Source organism: Haliotis asinina, chromosome 15, assembly GCF_037392515.1.
Source record: "Haliotis asinina isolate JCU_RB_2024 chromosome 15, JCU_Hal_asi_v2, whole genome shotgun sequence".
Taxonomy (NCBI): domain Eukaryota; kingdom Metazoa; phylum Mollusca; class Gastropoda; order Lepetellida; family Haliotidae; genus Haliotis; species Haliotis asinina.
In genome coordinates, this window is record NC_090294.1 from 7,005,894 (window position 1) to 7,021,959 (window position 16,066).

Below are 16,066 nucleotides of genomic sequence, written 5' to 3' on the forward strand. Positions count from 1 at the left end.
TTTCTATTTTCTTTTGTTTGGTGTGTTTGGTTGCTGTCCTGCTAAGTCTGGCCTATTTTGCTGTGGTTGAGAATCAGTGTAAAAATTCCATGCTTGTCCTGGTTTGCAGTGTGTGTGTCTTATTCAGTTTGGTTAAAAAAGCTGCATGTCCGCTTTCTTCATCATCCCTCCATTCATCAGAATAATTTCAGTAACAACATATTTCATTCATAGTACTTGCTAATGTTCCTAATATGAAATAAAGATACTGCATTATATTACCTGGATCTTCTAACATGGCTTTATCTACTAATATTGTGTAATCTACAAATATTGCATGATCTACTAACACGGCATTAACTACTTATTCTCATTATTTCATGACTGACTTGTACACTACTTAACCCTGATGCTTGTTTGCTTACTGACACTTCCTTGACAATTAATCCCAACTCGCCTCTCGCTTCACTGACACTGGTGCCTCTGAATTACTGATTTTAACTACCTCGTGCCACTCTCTGTCTCACTCAATATGTATCACTACCCAGATCTATACCTGCACATATCGGTGGCACCCTGCACGGTGCATGGATCGTTGAAATGCATTAACAACCTTGCATGTTTCGTTATTTGTCTAACAGACTGGGTTGGCGAGGAGCGACCTGGCATGTCGTCCACCTTTCACAGACCCCCACTCCCGCCCACAGCTAGCCGGCACAAATCTGGTAGCCTGGGTAACATTAAGGCAGGATCGCTAGACGAAATAACTAATCGTATATTTGAGGACTTGATGAAAGGGAAAGCGGAATCAGCTCATAATTTTGATGAACTTGGTATTGTGGAGCTGGAGAAGACTAAGGTAAGGGGTGGAGTTACCTCCCCTTGTGTGAGGTGGAGTTACCTCCCCTCTTGTGTGATCTGCGGTGCTTCCACCTTACGTGTGTCGTGCTTTAGCTGGATGTCTGGTGTGTTGTGATCTGTTGCATGAAAAATATTTATTCAAGGATTGCAGACAAAAATGCTCGAAAAGAGGATAAAAGATTTTCAATAAATGTTTTTGGCATGCTTTTTTATGTTTGTGGTTTTGTTAGGTTTGTTTGAATCTGTTTTTTCCTTTGTTATTGTTAGTGCTTAGGAAAAAAATCTTTCAATTGTTTGGTTTTGTTTCTTTAGGCTCCCAAAAATCCAGACGAGCATCGCTTATCAGGCTTATTCGGCCTGCTGAGAAGAGAGTCGGTGGGCAAAGCAAAAGACACCAAGCAGTCGAAGTCTACAACAGCAAAGAGCAAGGTGACCTTTGCTCTCCCAAAGAATGAAACCCGTCCAAGATCTGATCCAGAGAGTGAGTATCCAGTTTTCCAATGAAGTATTTAATGATTTAAGCTGCCACCATCATTGTCGTTGTAGTCATCGATCATTGTTGTTGTTGTTGTTGTCGTCGTCATCATCATCATCATCACCATCATCATCATCATCATCATCACCATCATCATCATCATCATCATCATCATAACAATCATAATCATCATTATTTCAGTGTAAAGGTATGTAACTGTGTCTTCATGAGATGTCTGGTTATCCTATTTTAATAGAAGTACTAATTTCCTTCTTCAGATGAGAAACTCTTCGAGCTTCTCTCAAGAGCTCAGAGCCAGCGACTGGATGACCAAAGAGGAGTAGGCACAGACTCTGCTGAGATTCCCGAGTTCCTGAAGATGGAGCCTCAGGTGTCGACTGACAACCCAACAACATGCGGGGTGTCTTCCTCTGATCTCTTCGATGAGGTGGAGTACTTGCAGGGTCACGGCCGTCTGTCCAGGGGAGCCCAGACACCTCAACGTCAAGGTCCAAATCCTAGTTCCAGGAAGATCAACAAATTTACCACATTTGGAACACCTGGGTTTGGCTCTTCCAATCAAAGCTTTAGTTTGGATGGTCAGGTGCCGTCACAAGAACTTGCAGATGACTACTTCCAAATGCAACCAGTAGTTTTAGATGCCAATGAATTCGACATTGAAAACATTGAGAACTTTTATCAGACGAACATTCAACATGAGCATGAGTGGACCGAAACACCTTATCGTCTTGGTGTGCAACCCCTATCATCTCAAGCTCCAATGGCATCTCCAGAAAGATTCTCACCTAGAAGTAAACTTCATGACAGGTTCAATGAACAGGAAGTGTGTGAAGCCATTGACCAAACATTTATGGATCAAAACAAAAAGAGTGTATCATTGAATCTCCACCCATCACCTAGACCACCCCCACCCTTACTACTTACCCCGAGAGAAATCCCCAGGAAACCACCCAATTACACCCCACCACCACCACTGTCTGAAATTAATAAAGACTTAAACAGTTCTCATTCAAAACTTTCAGAAAGGTCTGGCTATCATCGAGTTCTCAAGCATAGTGGTCAGGTGAAGGATCTAGCCTCACTGCAGGACAGTGAGAACTTGTGTTCACAACAAGAGAGACTTACTGTGTCATTGGAAGGAAAACCTGGGACCACACCCAAACATCTGGGAAACACCCAACATAGTCAAGTTGTGGACATTAAATATGTAGAAGAAACAGTGACTTTTGTGTAATTTTGTTAGTATGTTTGTATACTGGATGGTTGTGAACTAGTAATTTTATGTCTCATTTATGTTGTGAAGTTGTACTTGGCAAAATTATTCATTACCTTTTGTATTTCTAAATACTCTAAGTATTATACCCTTTACAAAAGGCTGCAATTCTTTTAAACATTTTGTTTTTGCTAGCATATGACTTATTTTTTTGAGTCAGTGGACCAGTAGCCTACGGGGTTTGTAGTTTAGAACTTTTAACTTTGTTAAATGGCAAATAATTTTACGTTCCTGTAAGTATCATGCATTTTAATTTCCAAATTATTAAAATGTTTTATTTTTATGGCATTTTATTTATGATCAAAAGTAATTCGCTTAATAACACAGGGGAGGTAACTCACGTGCCTTGGGAATTGCCATCATTGTTTACATTTCATGTTGGATGCACGAGAGTATACGGTGCTAATTTGTAAAGAAATTGTATATATGTATATTGTATAGAAAACCATCTGTTGTATTTATTATGTTTATAGAAATGGCCGCAGCTTTCAATAAAAACTTGAAAGTAAATTCTGAATCATGTTCTTGATATGTGCACAGCAGTGCACTACTTCAGCCAGGCACCATTCACACTGAAAATTTGTTGGTTTTTTTCAATGCTAGAGCATATCCATTGGTGCAACACTGAATATAATCCACTGGTCTTCTATGCCATGGTTACCATGAATGGCAAAATTGTCAACTACACTGGCACACATTTTTGTAGTTCGGGTGCTAATTGTCAACACTCACAAACATCCTGGCTAAAACACTGGCTGTGTCACCAGTGGTTAGTGAGTTTAGTTTTATGCCACACTTTGCAATATTCCAACTATATTGTGATGGTCTGTAAATAATTGAGTCTGGACCAGACAATGCAATGATGAACAACATAAGCATCAATCTTCGCTATTGGGATATGATGACATGTTGAAAAGTCAGTAAGCCTGACCACCTGATCCCCTTAGTACAAGCATGGGTTACTGAAGACCAATTAACTCGGATGGGATCTTCATGGGTTCCAAGCTTAGGTAAATACAGAGCACTTTGTTTCTGGAAAAACCTTGGTTCAATTCATCTTGATGGTGTGCAGAAGCAGAACTATAATTCATGCAAAGCTGACTACAATTTTATCTGCATTACTCGACACATGAATGAATGACACATTCTAAAATGTTCAATATGCACGTATAATGTGAGGTTAATTTTTGTCTGTTTGTTTCCTCAGATGGCTGAAAGTGGGGAATTTACACTGCAACTCTTCGTTCTGGTTTTCTATTGGTGGTGAGGTGAAATAGGTTTAACATCGAACTGAAGAATATATGTGTATGTGTGGCTACTTGTACTAGCCCAGACTTCAGATGGTTCTATTGCTCTAGCTCTCTGAGACACCATGCTGCAGTTAAGCATGAATACCTCTAAGACATTATCTAGCCTCATGTAAGAATGTCGAGTTTTGATTGGTCCACATGACCCTGATAAAATACCATGTACATCCATCACGATCCGCAAGCGGGAGTATAAAAGTTGTGTACTCCCACTACGAAAGTCATATCACCCCGCTCTCTGAGTGACGACGCATTTAGTAATGTGCGGTGCATTGAGGTCAAACGATCAGCTGCTTTCAACATGGCAGCAAGACGATTCGATATGTGTTGTTTTGATTTAGTGAAAACATTCAGCTAGATAAATGCGTTATCACATCATGTCTCGGGAAATACAGGGTTTTATCAGTCCCGAGTATTCAATAATACAATCTTACTCGGGACTGATAAAACCCCGTATTTCCCGAGACACGATGTGATAACTTATAATATATAGACTCTGAGCCGACGTGTCCTTCTTATACCCCATAGTGCTGAGCACCAAGGAAGGGATCATATATCTTAATGTCTTTTGGTATGACAGAGCTTGGGATCGAACCTGCAACCTTCCACTCTCCAGGCAGACACTGTAACCACTACACCACAGAGGTGGTCTTTGCTGTTAATTATGAACTGGTAGCTTTTCTGAATAGGTCTAGAGGAAGTTTCACTTGTGGACAGAATGGGAAATAACATAAACACTTAAACTGTTGAAAATGTGAAATGCAACAATGGATCCAACCCCTGAACAAACATTGAGGGTACATCTCCCATGTTCCTCTTGTGACCAGTGAACAACATGTACTAGGGTGTTGTGTGTGGGAGTTTGAATCAAACATGGTTCTGGAGTGTTTCAACACCCTTGTTTTTTGCTGTTTTTGACAATGTTTCATTTTACTCAAACTCGACAAATAATGATCAGATGCTTCACTGCAAGTTCTAATATGTCATTTCAAGTTCCCACACAAAAAGTTACATATACTTTTGAGCATAAGTGACCCCACCACAATTAAGCTTATACAGTAGAATACTTTCATAACGAGCAGGGATATAACAAACTGGCGGCTATAGCGAACTGTTTTAACAGTCCTGAATAAACCACTATATGTAATCATATAAAAAAGTTATGAATAACGAATTCTCTATAACGAACTTACTGGCTATAGCGAACTCATTTGCAATCACTTGGAAATCAGTGTATGGCGAACCTGGGAGTCCCAGTTACCAGTAGCTAATGGTTGTGGCTGTGGCACGCATGCAGTCGGCCAAGCGTGGACAAAGCAAGATAGCTGACTTTGCAGTGAAACGTATGTAATTGTCATATGAATGAATGAATGCATCAATAAACTGAGTACATCATAGCTGTATCGTACAATATACATTGTAGTGTGTTTTATTGTTCTTTTGATGGATTGTCATGAATAATGAACTATGGATATAACTAATTTCAGTGGTCCCTTGGAGTTCGTTATAAAGGTATTTTACTGTATATGACTATCAAATTTTAGGGTCTTCCCATATTTTTGTTACATAAATTGTGTCCACAGCAGACAAATGTACAATTTTATCAGTCCACAAACTACCAATAATTGGCTAACAACATAAAAAACAGCCACACTTCAGCTTCCCTTAAAGCATTTCCCTTGCCTTTCATTTGACTATGTACCTTGCACAGAGATCCCTTAAGAAACAAGCAACACAGTGTTCGTAATGGTTAACATCCAGAGGCAATCACTGCCACAACTTTATTACTGTGAACATTCAGACAGCTATTGCTCAGGAAAGGATATGTAGACAACAGTACCCAACTGTACATGGCATAGAAAGCTTCTAAGGCAACAGCCTTATACAGTACTCAGGTCCAAGTGACTTATAGATGTTACATATACAGTACGGAGCTCCCTGTGACAGATAGCTTCTGTAGATGGTAGCACCCAGCTCAGCATCAGAGGTTTGGTATTCAGTACTCATCCTTATGTGACATACAGGAGATAAGTATACAGTACTGAGTTCCACATGACAGAGTTCATGTCCTCAGTATTCCATCAGTAGATGCCTACTTTACATGGGGCTGTCAAGGTACTCTTTTAACCCAGAGAAGAAACTCTTATTTCCTTGAGAATAATCTAGCTATTCATTTCTGTACAAATATTCCATAAGATACGTCACCCAAATATTAACAAGAAATTACAACAAGGAATTTAACCAAAGTTGCAGCTTAACATTCTTGTCAGTGTTGTACTATTTTTTAAAAAGCCATTTTTGTCAGATTCTCATTCAATTAATACCAGTGAGACTTGGTGTTCTATGGGTCCATTTTTATTGCTACCTTTGAAGGAATATATTATTTTTTTCAGGCCATTTTTTTACACACTGAGGCCATTTTCAAATAGCTTCCTTAAATTTAAGTACTTTTCTTGAATAAAACCTTATGGCAGATTATACCAGTTCTTTTCGATGATCAAGAATAAGTCCAGCTAGCCATACTTTATAATCCTGTTTTATAAAGGCTGAAAAAGCGTATTGTTCAAGGCTTGCTGAGTCAAACACAAGGTGATCTGTACAAGTTGATAAAGCAGTGACAAGTCTTTTGTGAAAGATACAAATAAGTTAAGTAACACAAAAATAACTTACAAAACCATGAGCTAAACATACAATATAACATGAACAGTTTCTTGTCAATGTACAACAAAGGAGCAACATTGACTGCAAGGGATAATTACTGCTGCATGACTGATGGGCACATCAACACATTACTGGGAGACTGATGGGCATTAGAGTCTGATGTTACAGGGAGACTGATGGAGAGAGTACAGGCTTGCATTAGTGGGAGACTGATGGGCATTAGAGTCTGATGTTACAGGGAGACTGATGGAGAGAGTAAACGCAGGCATTACAGGCTGACATTGATAGACAGAGCAGGGGCTGAAATTACAGGGAGACTGATAGAGCAGAGGCTGGCTTAACAGGACTGATAGGCATTATGTGCAGACGCTACAGGGAGATTGATGGGCAGAGCACAAGGGACAAATTGCAGGGAGACTGATGGGAGGGCACAGGCCAACAGTACAGAGAGATTCAATGAGATAACAAAGGCATTAGAACGAGAGTGATGAAATCTGATGATTTGGTCTCATTATTTCACTTGCCTCAACAAACAATTTGGACACCTTAATGCTGATTTACTGATAGGACACTTGATTAATTAAATTGTGAGAAAAATCCCCCCCTCAGACATCCCCCCCAAAACATTCTGAAAATGTCATTTATTGCCTTGTTTTGCCCTGCTTTTTCAGAACATTTATCGACTAGATTCAGAATATCATTTGAACCATTATATCTAAATCAATGCACAAATACTTAATACCAGTATCTGCAACGATAAACTATCCATTCTAGAAAGACAAATCATCCACTGCATATATGTTACAATAGGATCAAACTGTTTGCTTAGTGTCTATCAAACATGGAGAAATTGGGCGTGTTGTGCCATCTCCCCCATTAGCCACACCTATCTCCAAACCAGAGAAATTAAGATCCACCAGACCTTGTCAACTGAGCCTTTGCTGCTTATCTATAGATTTCAGTTTGTAGCAGTTTGTGCCATATACTATGGCACCTCTATATACAGATAATCTCAGTTATTCTTCTTCCTTCCTCAGGAACCAGTTCTGTATGAGGCATGTTTGTTTTATCCACATATGGCAACACACTTGTGCAGTCTTTGATGAGACAGCATGAAGCTAAGTTACCATAATTACAAGCAGGATTCATTCGCAGACATTCACAAAATTGAACACACAAACATGCCAAGAGCCAGCAATACTGTTTGGTTGTTTATCTTCAAAATAGATATGCCATTTGATCACATGTAGACACTGATGCAGGTTGTTGACCCTCTTGCGACCTTAGCCATGGACAAGGGGAGGCAACTCAAAGTGATAGTGTCCCACCACTGGCTTGGTGAGTGTTCTCCATAATAAAAGTTAAACTAGAGAGACTCATGTGCTACGTTTGACACACCTCCTGAAACTGTATTGTCTGTATCGGGATATCAGAACTTGGAGCTGAGATTCTGTGCTCGATTTGTCCATTTCGTTGATGACCATATTCAAATTTGATCCTGAGCTCGCCTATCCGAGACCGTGGTAAAATGTCGGGTATCCATTCGATTATGAAGGGAGTGGGATCTTTGTTCTCTCCACTGATATTACCTGTAACCAAAAGCAGAAATGAATATATAATTATGCTACAAATACCTTTTTCTTCTTTCAGAAAATAGATGTTATAAATTTGCTTTCTGCTGTGTCTACGAGAAATCAATTTTGTTTCTACCTGTAAACATTCATTATCACATCAGTATATCATTCCAAGACCGAACTGTCCCAGTTAATTGGTGTCATCATGGCACTCAATAATCAATGATCGTGTTTACATGAAGCTCCATCAGTCATTTTTGAAACGTGAAACCCACGGACTTTTCCAATTACACTGGCCCAGTTGATCAACTTACAAACCAACAACCTTTAATACAGAGTCACAGAACAAGCACATTTGAAATTTAGCTGATGTGATGACTTACCAACTTTGAGAAAGGTCTTCAGTTCAAATGGCCTGATAGGAGTCTGTGTTTTTCCCTTAAAAGAATCATCAATATTTTCCACCTGCACTTTGGGTATCTCATACAGATCAAATGTCCCATCCCTGTTCTCTACAAAGTTCCTTGTAATTTCCAGAGGCATCTGTAAAATGAAGTCAAGCGGTTAAGGACTTAGTGTCTTATTTTTGTTAAATGGTTTTAGTAATCATTTAACAACAAAAAAATATCTTTCCTTGTTAAGGTTTTCCTGCAGAAAAACAAACACTCTGAGTAGTGGAGTATGTCAGGTCTGTTTTCAGGTGTACACATTTCAAGTTGTAAGAGATGTTGTCATGATCTTTGAGCATCACCTGAACATGAAGGACCCCAGGAGTGTGGGTCACAGTTGTTAACCACTGGCACATGAATTTCAAATGAGTGAGTTTAGTTTTTACAACTACATTCCAGTTATATGGAGGCAGTCTGACCAGACAATCCAGTGATCAACAGCATGAGCATTGATCTGTGCTACTGGGAACCAATAACATGGGTCAACCAAATATTTATGTCTGACCACCCAATCCCCTTTTACAACAAGCACAGTCACCTTTTGTGGCAAGCATGGGTTGCTGAAGATCAATTCAACCCTGAATCTTCAGGGGTCATGAACTTCTAAGTAACAGATACAAACTCAAAACCATGACCTGCATGGCCTGGTTTGACAAAGGGAGACAACTCTGTCTCCCTAATGTAAAGTATGTCAAACTACCAAAGACAAACAGATCATCAGCCTACAATTCTGGTGAAGAAACATAAAACCTGTCTCAAATAAATTTATGTGTGATGACGAAGAGGCAAGAATGTGTATGACATACCTCTGGTGTGTCAAATATCTGCTTGACATGGAGTATATTAGTGATATGCCATGTGTATTTGGTGAAGGTGCCCAGGGGAAGGGCATCCTTCCTCACAAAGCCAGTAGTGTAGTTGGGTAAGCGTTTCTTTCGACTTCCGGCTGAGATTCTTTGTTGGAGACAGTCAAAGAACACTTGCGGTGCATGGAACACAAGTGGCTCTGGGTTACCTGAAGATATAGTTCATAAATAGCAAAATACTTTCTGGAGTGAATGACTGGAAGTAACACTGCTCAGCACAGGATTTCATTTCTATTCTGCTCAGGGTTGGAAGTTACGACAATAATAAACAAAGTAACCAGAAAGAGTTGGGTTTTATGTTGCTTTTATAAATATTCCAGCAATATCATGGCACCACAAATGACCTATGGGGACCAGGTTGGATATCATTTCATGCACATTAGTGTACTGTTTCCATCATTTGGATGACAATGTTGACATCAGTTATATATAACTGTGACATCATAAAACAAAATGTTGATGTGATCATGATTAGTGCACTTTGTGAAGTCTCAGAATACACAGGATCATTTTGTGAAATCAGCAAGACACACTTGCTAGGGCAGAAATCTCTTTACATCACAGAATGTCAGTTTGTAGAAGGAAAGCAGATAGTCATGCAACCTAGTTGTTTACTACTTCAGTCAGGGTAGCCTAGTAGTTACAGTGTTGGATTGTCACGCTGAAGACCCGTGTTCGATTCCCTACATGAGTACAATGTGTGAAGCCCATTTCTAGTATCCTGCTCCTCGCTGTGATATTGCTGAAATATTGCTCAAAAGCAGTGAAAAACAAAACTCAGTCACTGCTCACAACCTAGGTAACATTAGTAGTGGAAATCAAGGATTCTCGTCCAAATCAAAGATTTCTCTTATGATAATGAGAACTCTGGTGTCAGGCTGAGTGAGCCAAGAGTGGATCCCCTACATTGGTTCAAGTAATATTACCATCAAACTGGTAGTGCATGGTCTGGTTGATCCTTTCAGTAACGCTGGCCAGCCACTGGTGCCAGGTGATGATTGTCTGAGTCTCATCCAAGAACGGGGTCTGGACTGGAACGACAACACAACTCAATGAATGTTTACTGGCAATGTCTATTACAAGATTTCAGCAAGCAAATGAGACTGGCTCCCATAACATGTAATTGGGTGCATGGGATGGATCCCACCGGACAGACTGAGTGTCAGAATGGTGAGTCAGCTGCCATTGTCTTAAAAACAAAACTTGGGGTGGTTATCTTAATTCTGTCCAAAAATATCATTGGGAAATCCACACCCTCCACATCCTGAACATTCTCAAAAATGTCACACTGCTACTAACCAAAAGTAGTGTGACATATAGAACTACCCACCAGGCTTCTTGGGAGTCGCGACAATTGTTTTCACAGTCTGCTGAGTCTGCTGTTTGACAGGACTGGCTTTCTTGGGTGCCGGTGTACCCTCCTGGAGTGTAAGCAATGCACTACTGGCTTGAGCTGAAAGTACACTGGTCTTGCAGGACATGTTTTGTAGCCTCAGACAACCCGACAACAATAGACAATTAGTCATTCTAGTATTTCTACTTCATCAGAAGAAACAATAGATCTTTTAAATTCTCAATATCTTCCAACAAATGCAAGGTCATCTTACCCAGAGTATCATCTTTCTTCTTCTTTTTGGCAGACGTAGGACCAAGAATATCTTCCTCTGTGACAATAACCTCTAGCGTGCTGGGGTCAGTAGTGGTAAGTGTGGAGCCATCAGCTGTTTGATAGATCGTGAGCACCTGCCGCTCGGTCACACTCACGCTTGGCGTTATCGTTGATACTGAAATCAGTCTCATGAAGTCAAACAAACTATTGGAGCATCTCACATGCCATCACTCATTCAAAAATATATGAAATATATTGAAAAAAATGTAGTTCTGCAACACATCCGAAAATGATTTTTCATGCAAACAAAAATAGAAGACATTTCCTGTTTGTACATGATGTTGAGAGTTAGCTGTAGTGTCACTGTGAACAGTATTTGATTTGTATCAGGCCAGTTTGGGAGGAAAGCTGTAATTGATGTGGGTCTGACATGTTACCAATGTCACTATTTAGTGATATCAACAAGCATGGGTATGGTACTGACAAACCAAGAAATATGATGAAGCTGGACTAGATATGAGTCTTTCCTTGTTAACTACTGATGACGGCAGATAAAAACTTACATGCATTGTCCAAGTTGACATAATGCTCAAATTCTTCGGCCAGTTTATCATCACTTGCAAATGCACAAATACAAGCATAAAAGTGGACACATCGCTTCATGCTGTCATCCTTTGGTACACCTGGTTTGAAATTCTGAAAGGATTTGTTAATCAAGTTCTATGATTCAGAAATTATCAGCAGCATCATAATCATCATACCTGTACGGCAAATTAACTGTCACAACAAGTTATAGGGAAGGTCAACCGAAATTCTACACTAAGTCCTTGGATCCTTGAATGGAAACGGTGGTGAACAGATTCTATACTTTCATGAATATTTTCGATATCTCCTACAAACCTTGTCACATGTCACTTATGTTAGTTAGCCCTTACATTGTTTCAAAACCAACGATTAACATGATTAACAGCAAGAATACCTGATGGGGAAATTCTTACCTTAAATATCTTACAGCTACATTGAAACTTGTAGTCTGGTGAATTTCGGTTTCTCGATGTCTCAAAGAAGGCAAAATGAAGGAAGCCTAGTGGTTGTTTAGGATTGGGTTTACACTTGACGACCATGATATTCTTAGTGACTCTCTGCACAAGGGGACCTGTTGTCTCGGTAGCCAGAAGCCAGATTGCTTGTTTTGTTTCATTTGACACCTGAAGGGAATTTAGTACTGAGTTCTTCAGAGTGAGGGGCTGAGCTTCAGCTGTGCATTCAATGGCAGCTTTGATATGAGCACAAGGTTGATCTTGTTGGATGTTGATCTGGTTTGTGTTCCGACTACATGTGTCCACATAGCACCTTGCTGCTGTAGCAAGCACTGAGGGATCAACCATTGTTGCTGGATTCCCATCTAGATCTTGAACTAGAGGTAGTTGTACAAACCCTCGGTAGTCAGGCCCTCGATCACGTAGCCGCACTGAGAAAACCTGCACTGTTGAACCAGTGATGATTTTGACTGCATCAGCACTATGGCCCCTTTTACGTTCCTTCTCCTTGAACACAACATCACAAGCCTTGTTCTTGCAACTAATCCCCCTTGTGCCATTGTAGGTTCCACATTTAGGACACTTTCGTACACCTCGTAAAGTTGGTTTCCCAAGATCTTCAAACAGAAGTTTGATCTTTTCCTGAGATGCCATAACTTTACACCCACCTGAAATGGACACTTTCACTGTCATATGTAAAGCAATAATGTTGTAGCTACTTGCATATCTAGTTCACAATAACTAAATGTCAAAACTGAAACATTATCAAACAATAATCTTCATACATTTTACATATTTATGGTTGTGCCTGACAGAACCACTATGCTCCATACCACGAAGAACTACTAGTTCGTTTGTACTATTTTGTAGTGTAAGAGTCAGGGTGACCAAGTATAGTTTTACACTGCTTTTAAGCAATATTCTGGTGGGGGACACCAAAAATGGGCTTCATATATTATGCCCTTCTGAGGAATTGAAACCAGGTCTTCGGTGTGATGAGAGAACACTTTAACCATGAGCAAACTAGAACTTCACTGCCCCTATTAGCATGATTAGTGTCAGAGTTGTGGTTATACAGTGAAAAAGCTTTTTACACTAGTTGAAGTGACCATAACAAGTAAGGATAAGGTATATGCATAACCAAGGGTGATGCAAAATGGAACATGAACAGGATTTATGGTAAATATGATTGTAATTTGCATGCAGGCTCATCATAACCTCCACATGGGCAGTGATGGAAAGAGTGATGTGTGGGCACTGATGCTGCAGCATTTTAGATGAGCTCATTTTCAAGATTATCTCCAAAATATTTGTAATGTAATTTGTTGTTTCAACTAAGAACAACAAAATAGCATAATATATTTGAAGTGCCACAATGCCATCTGTTTGTTGCAATAGCTGAGCTTATATATCAAACTATAATTTATGTTTTACATCAATTTAGAATGATTCTACAAGGTGATGTGTAGTTTGTAGTATTGACTTCACCAAATAGTTTGGTTTTGAAATCTGAACTTGAATGGACATGTCTACACTCTCTAAACAGACTATAGTGTTATCAAAATGACTGGTAGAACCCATGACTGGTACATGACTGGGCAGCATCCATAAATGATAATTTGTCTTATGACAGTTATGTAGAGAATGCATCTACAGATTTCATGTTAACATCTGACATGGGAGGGTTGTTTAAGGTTCTCATTTAATTGCTATTTAAATGGATATTAGACGCATATCTAAAGTACACGTATCTCTTGATTCGCCGGTATGAGAGCAGATACCTTCCTCTTTATTCGACAGTAGCTCACCAGGCTTGTGTGGCGGGAAGTAAACAATATTTCCGTTGATAACCTGACCGTCACAATAATTTCATAAAAAGATAAAAATTCGGTGCATGTAAAACACCTTAAAACCTAGGTTCCAAACCGAACAAAGCATAACACTAGTCTTATATACACGATGTTCACAACATCGGATGGGTCGGTACTACACGCAACCACAAATGCGTATTTATTGACTTAGTCTTAGGTCGCGTTTGTTGCTCGCATAATGCGCCAAAATCAGAAGCTCTATGTTTGCGTTCCTTAAAGGTGACGGATAGATAATCAGGTAGTTAAATACTCACCAGCTATAAACGCAGACGATTTTGATAAACAAACTCCAAAAAGGTAAGTACTGAGTCCATGTCTGCAGTCAAACTAAATCTTTGTGATGGGTAGCCATATTGGCTCCTTCCTCGAAGAAATGAAATGTCGCAGCTTCTGATTGGCTGGATTTGAGCACATGATATGAAGTCGTCATTGATTGGCTAAGAATAACTGCAAGGGAGCATTTGTTGAAAGCCATAATGATTTTTGGTGTATTTGAATGGTGATTATTTATTGGAACATGCACTTTTCCACGTGTGCACAATATACATAAATGTAGTTTTCACGATATTTTATTCTCATCTTGTTATGAATTATTTCAACTAACGTTCCCACAACAATGTTATTCAGCTACATCGACGTATCTATAGCAACAATTGCATATACTTAAATGCATATCTATGTAAATGTTTAATTAAAATGACTAATCCCCTAATATATGTTAATTTATTGAAAATAGGTTCAAATCCCAGTAAAACTATATTAAGATATTTATGTAGAGGTTCAGTGAAAGATAGAAACCAACCATAGCAGTGTCAACAATTACATTGCCTGAGTGAGTGCTACAGCCGCTTCGCACAGTAGGCCTATTTAGTTCTCCATGTATTTTAATGGACATTCCCCAAGTTCATGAATATCCCAACTCGCCGGGGCTCCTTTTTAAGTTAAATGATTTTGTTTGTTTCTTTCAAAATTATATAAGCGTTAGTCTCTCATCTGTACTGTCGGTAATGTGTCCTTGCTATAAACCCTAAGCATGATTCTACCATGACTTCAGTAAATACTGAATTGTGATTGGTTCACCAAAGTCATTCACAGTATATCACCAAGTCATATACAGTATGTTTATTTCCTAAATCGTGTATCTTTGATTTGGAATCTCATTAGCAACACATGCGGAAATAATGTAAATAGATAGTTAATCTATTTAAAATATTTCCCTCATCAAATATAATATATCCATAAAGTAAGAAAAATCACAGTAATCAGTCCATCATGCACGTCAGCAAATATTCATCAGAAAACGTACCGAGTTCAACCTCACATCATGACAGCCTGAACATAGCCGATGTTCTTCATGGCATTTCTAAAGTGAAATGTGTTATTCAGTCGAATAGTTCTTCGTCCGCCAGACAGTTCGAAGAGCCATTTCGCTATCATACCATAGTGCGTATCCATCGAAGTTGATGCGTCTTTTTTCGAGTTGGTTTTTCTACAACGAGGAGGTGTTCGTCTTTGGAGCCATTCAGGCGTAGCTAGGCAGTTGTTTCGAGTAAGCCCGACTGGTTTCAAAGCTGTGTTGTATTGGGGGCTTGCCCATGCACCTTCATGTTATGTACGGGTTCATTTTTATAACATTAGAGTGAGTGAGTTTGGTTTTACGCCGTTTTTAGCAATATTCAAGCGATATCACGGCGGGGGACACCAGAAAATGGGCCTCACAGATTGTACCCACGTGGGGAATCGAACCCGGGTCTTCGGCGTGACGAGCGAACGCTTTAACCACTAGGCTCCCCCACCGCCCCTCATAACATTAGATGTCGGGGCTGCGATGATTCCCTTCGATTCAGCGAAAACAGAATGTGACATCTTAGTTTCGATAACTGCTATCACTATTTCGATTCGATATTTGAGTGTCGTTGTGTGCTTAAACATCATATTTGATTTGTTTGGAAAAGGTTACATAATTGTCATTTCTTATTTCCTAACCATATCTCGGGGAAAGGTTTTCAGTGTGAAATGATTTGTTCAATAGACGCTGCGACATCTGATGTTGTTACGTGTATGAAGAGTCGAATAAGAA

General features: G+C 39.5%; 2 protein-coding genes across 4 annotated transcripts in view; one reads left to right on the plus strand and one right to left on the minus strand.

Annotated features, from left to right (window-relative positions):
* LOC137264842 (regulator of G-protein signaling 12-like) overlaps positions 1–3,119 on the plus strand; it is a 55,757-nt gene extending 52,638 nt beyond the window's left edge. For 2 of the 3 annotated variants that reach the window (XM_067800184.1, XM_067800185.1), the window contains exons 13-15: positions 621–838; positions 1,153–1,321; positions 1,594–3,119. In XM_067800184.1, coding sequence (XP_067656285.1) covers positions 621–838; positions 1,153–1,321; positions 1,594–2,570 — 1,364 coding nt within the window. In that variant the 3' untranslated portion in view covers positions 2,571–3,119. The remainder of the gene's footprint in view (positions 1–620; positions 839–1,152; positions 1,322–1,593) is intronic. The other variant, XM_067800186.1, reaches the window with a different exon arrangement.
* A 2,541-nt stretch (positions 3,120–5,660) lies between these two features.
* LOC137265565 (uncharacterized protein C2orf42-like) lies at positions 5,661–14,376 on the minus strand. The gene is made up of 9 exons (XM_067800985.1): positions 14,241–14,376; positions 12,074–12,783; positions 11,639–11,771; positions 11,074–11,250; positions 10,797–10,919; positions 10,393–10,497; positions 9,407–9,615; positions 8,535–8,694; positions 5,661–8,166 (listed from the first exon to the last, which is right to left on the minus strand). Exons 2-9 carry the CDS (start codon positions 12,767–12,769, stop codon positions 7,961–7,963), a joined length of 1,809 nt encoding a protein of 602 aa, XP_067657086.1. The 5' UTR covers positions 12,770–12,783; positions 14,241–14,376; the 3' UTR covers positions 5,661–7,960.
* Positions 14,377–16,066: the final 1,690 nt, after the last annotated feature.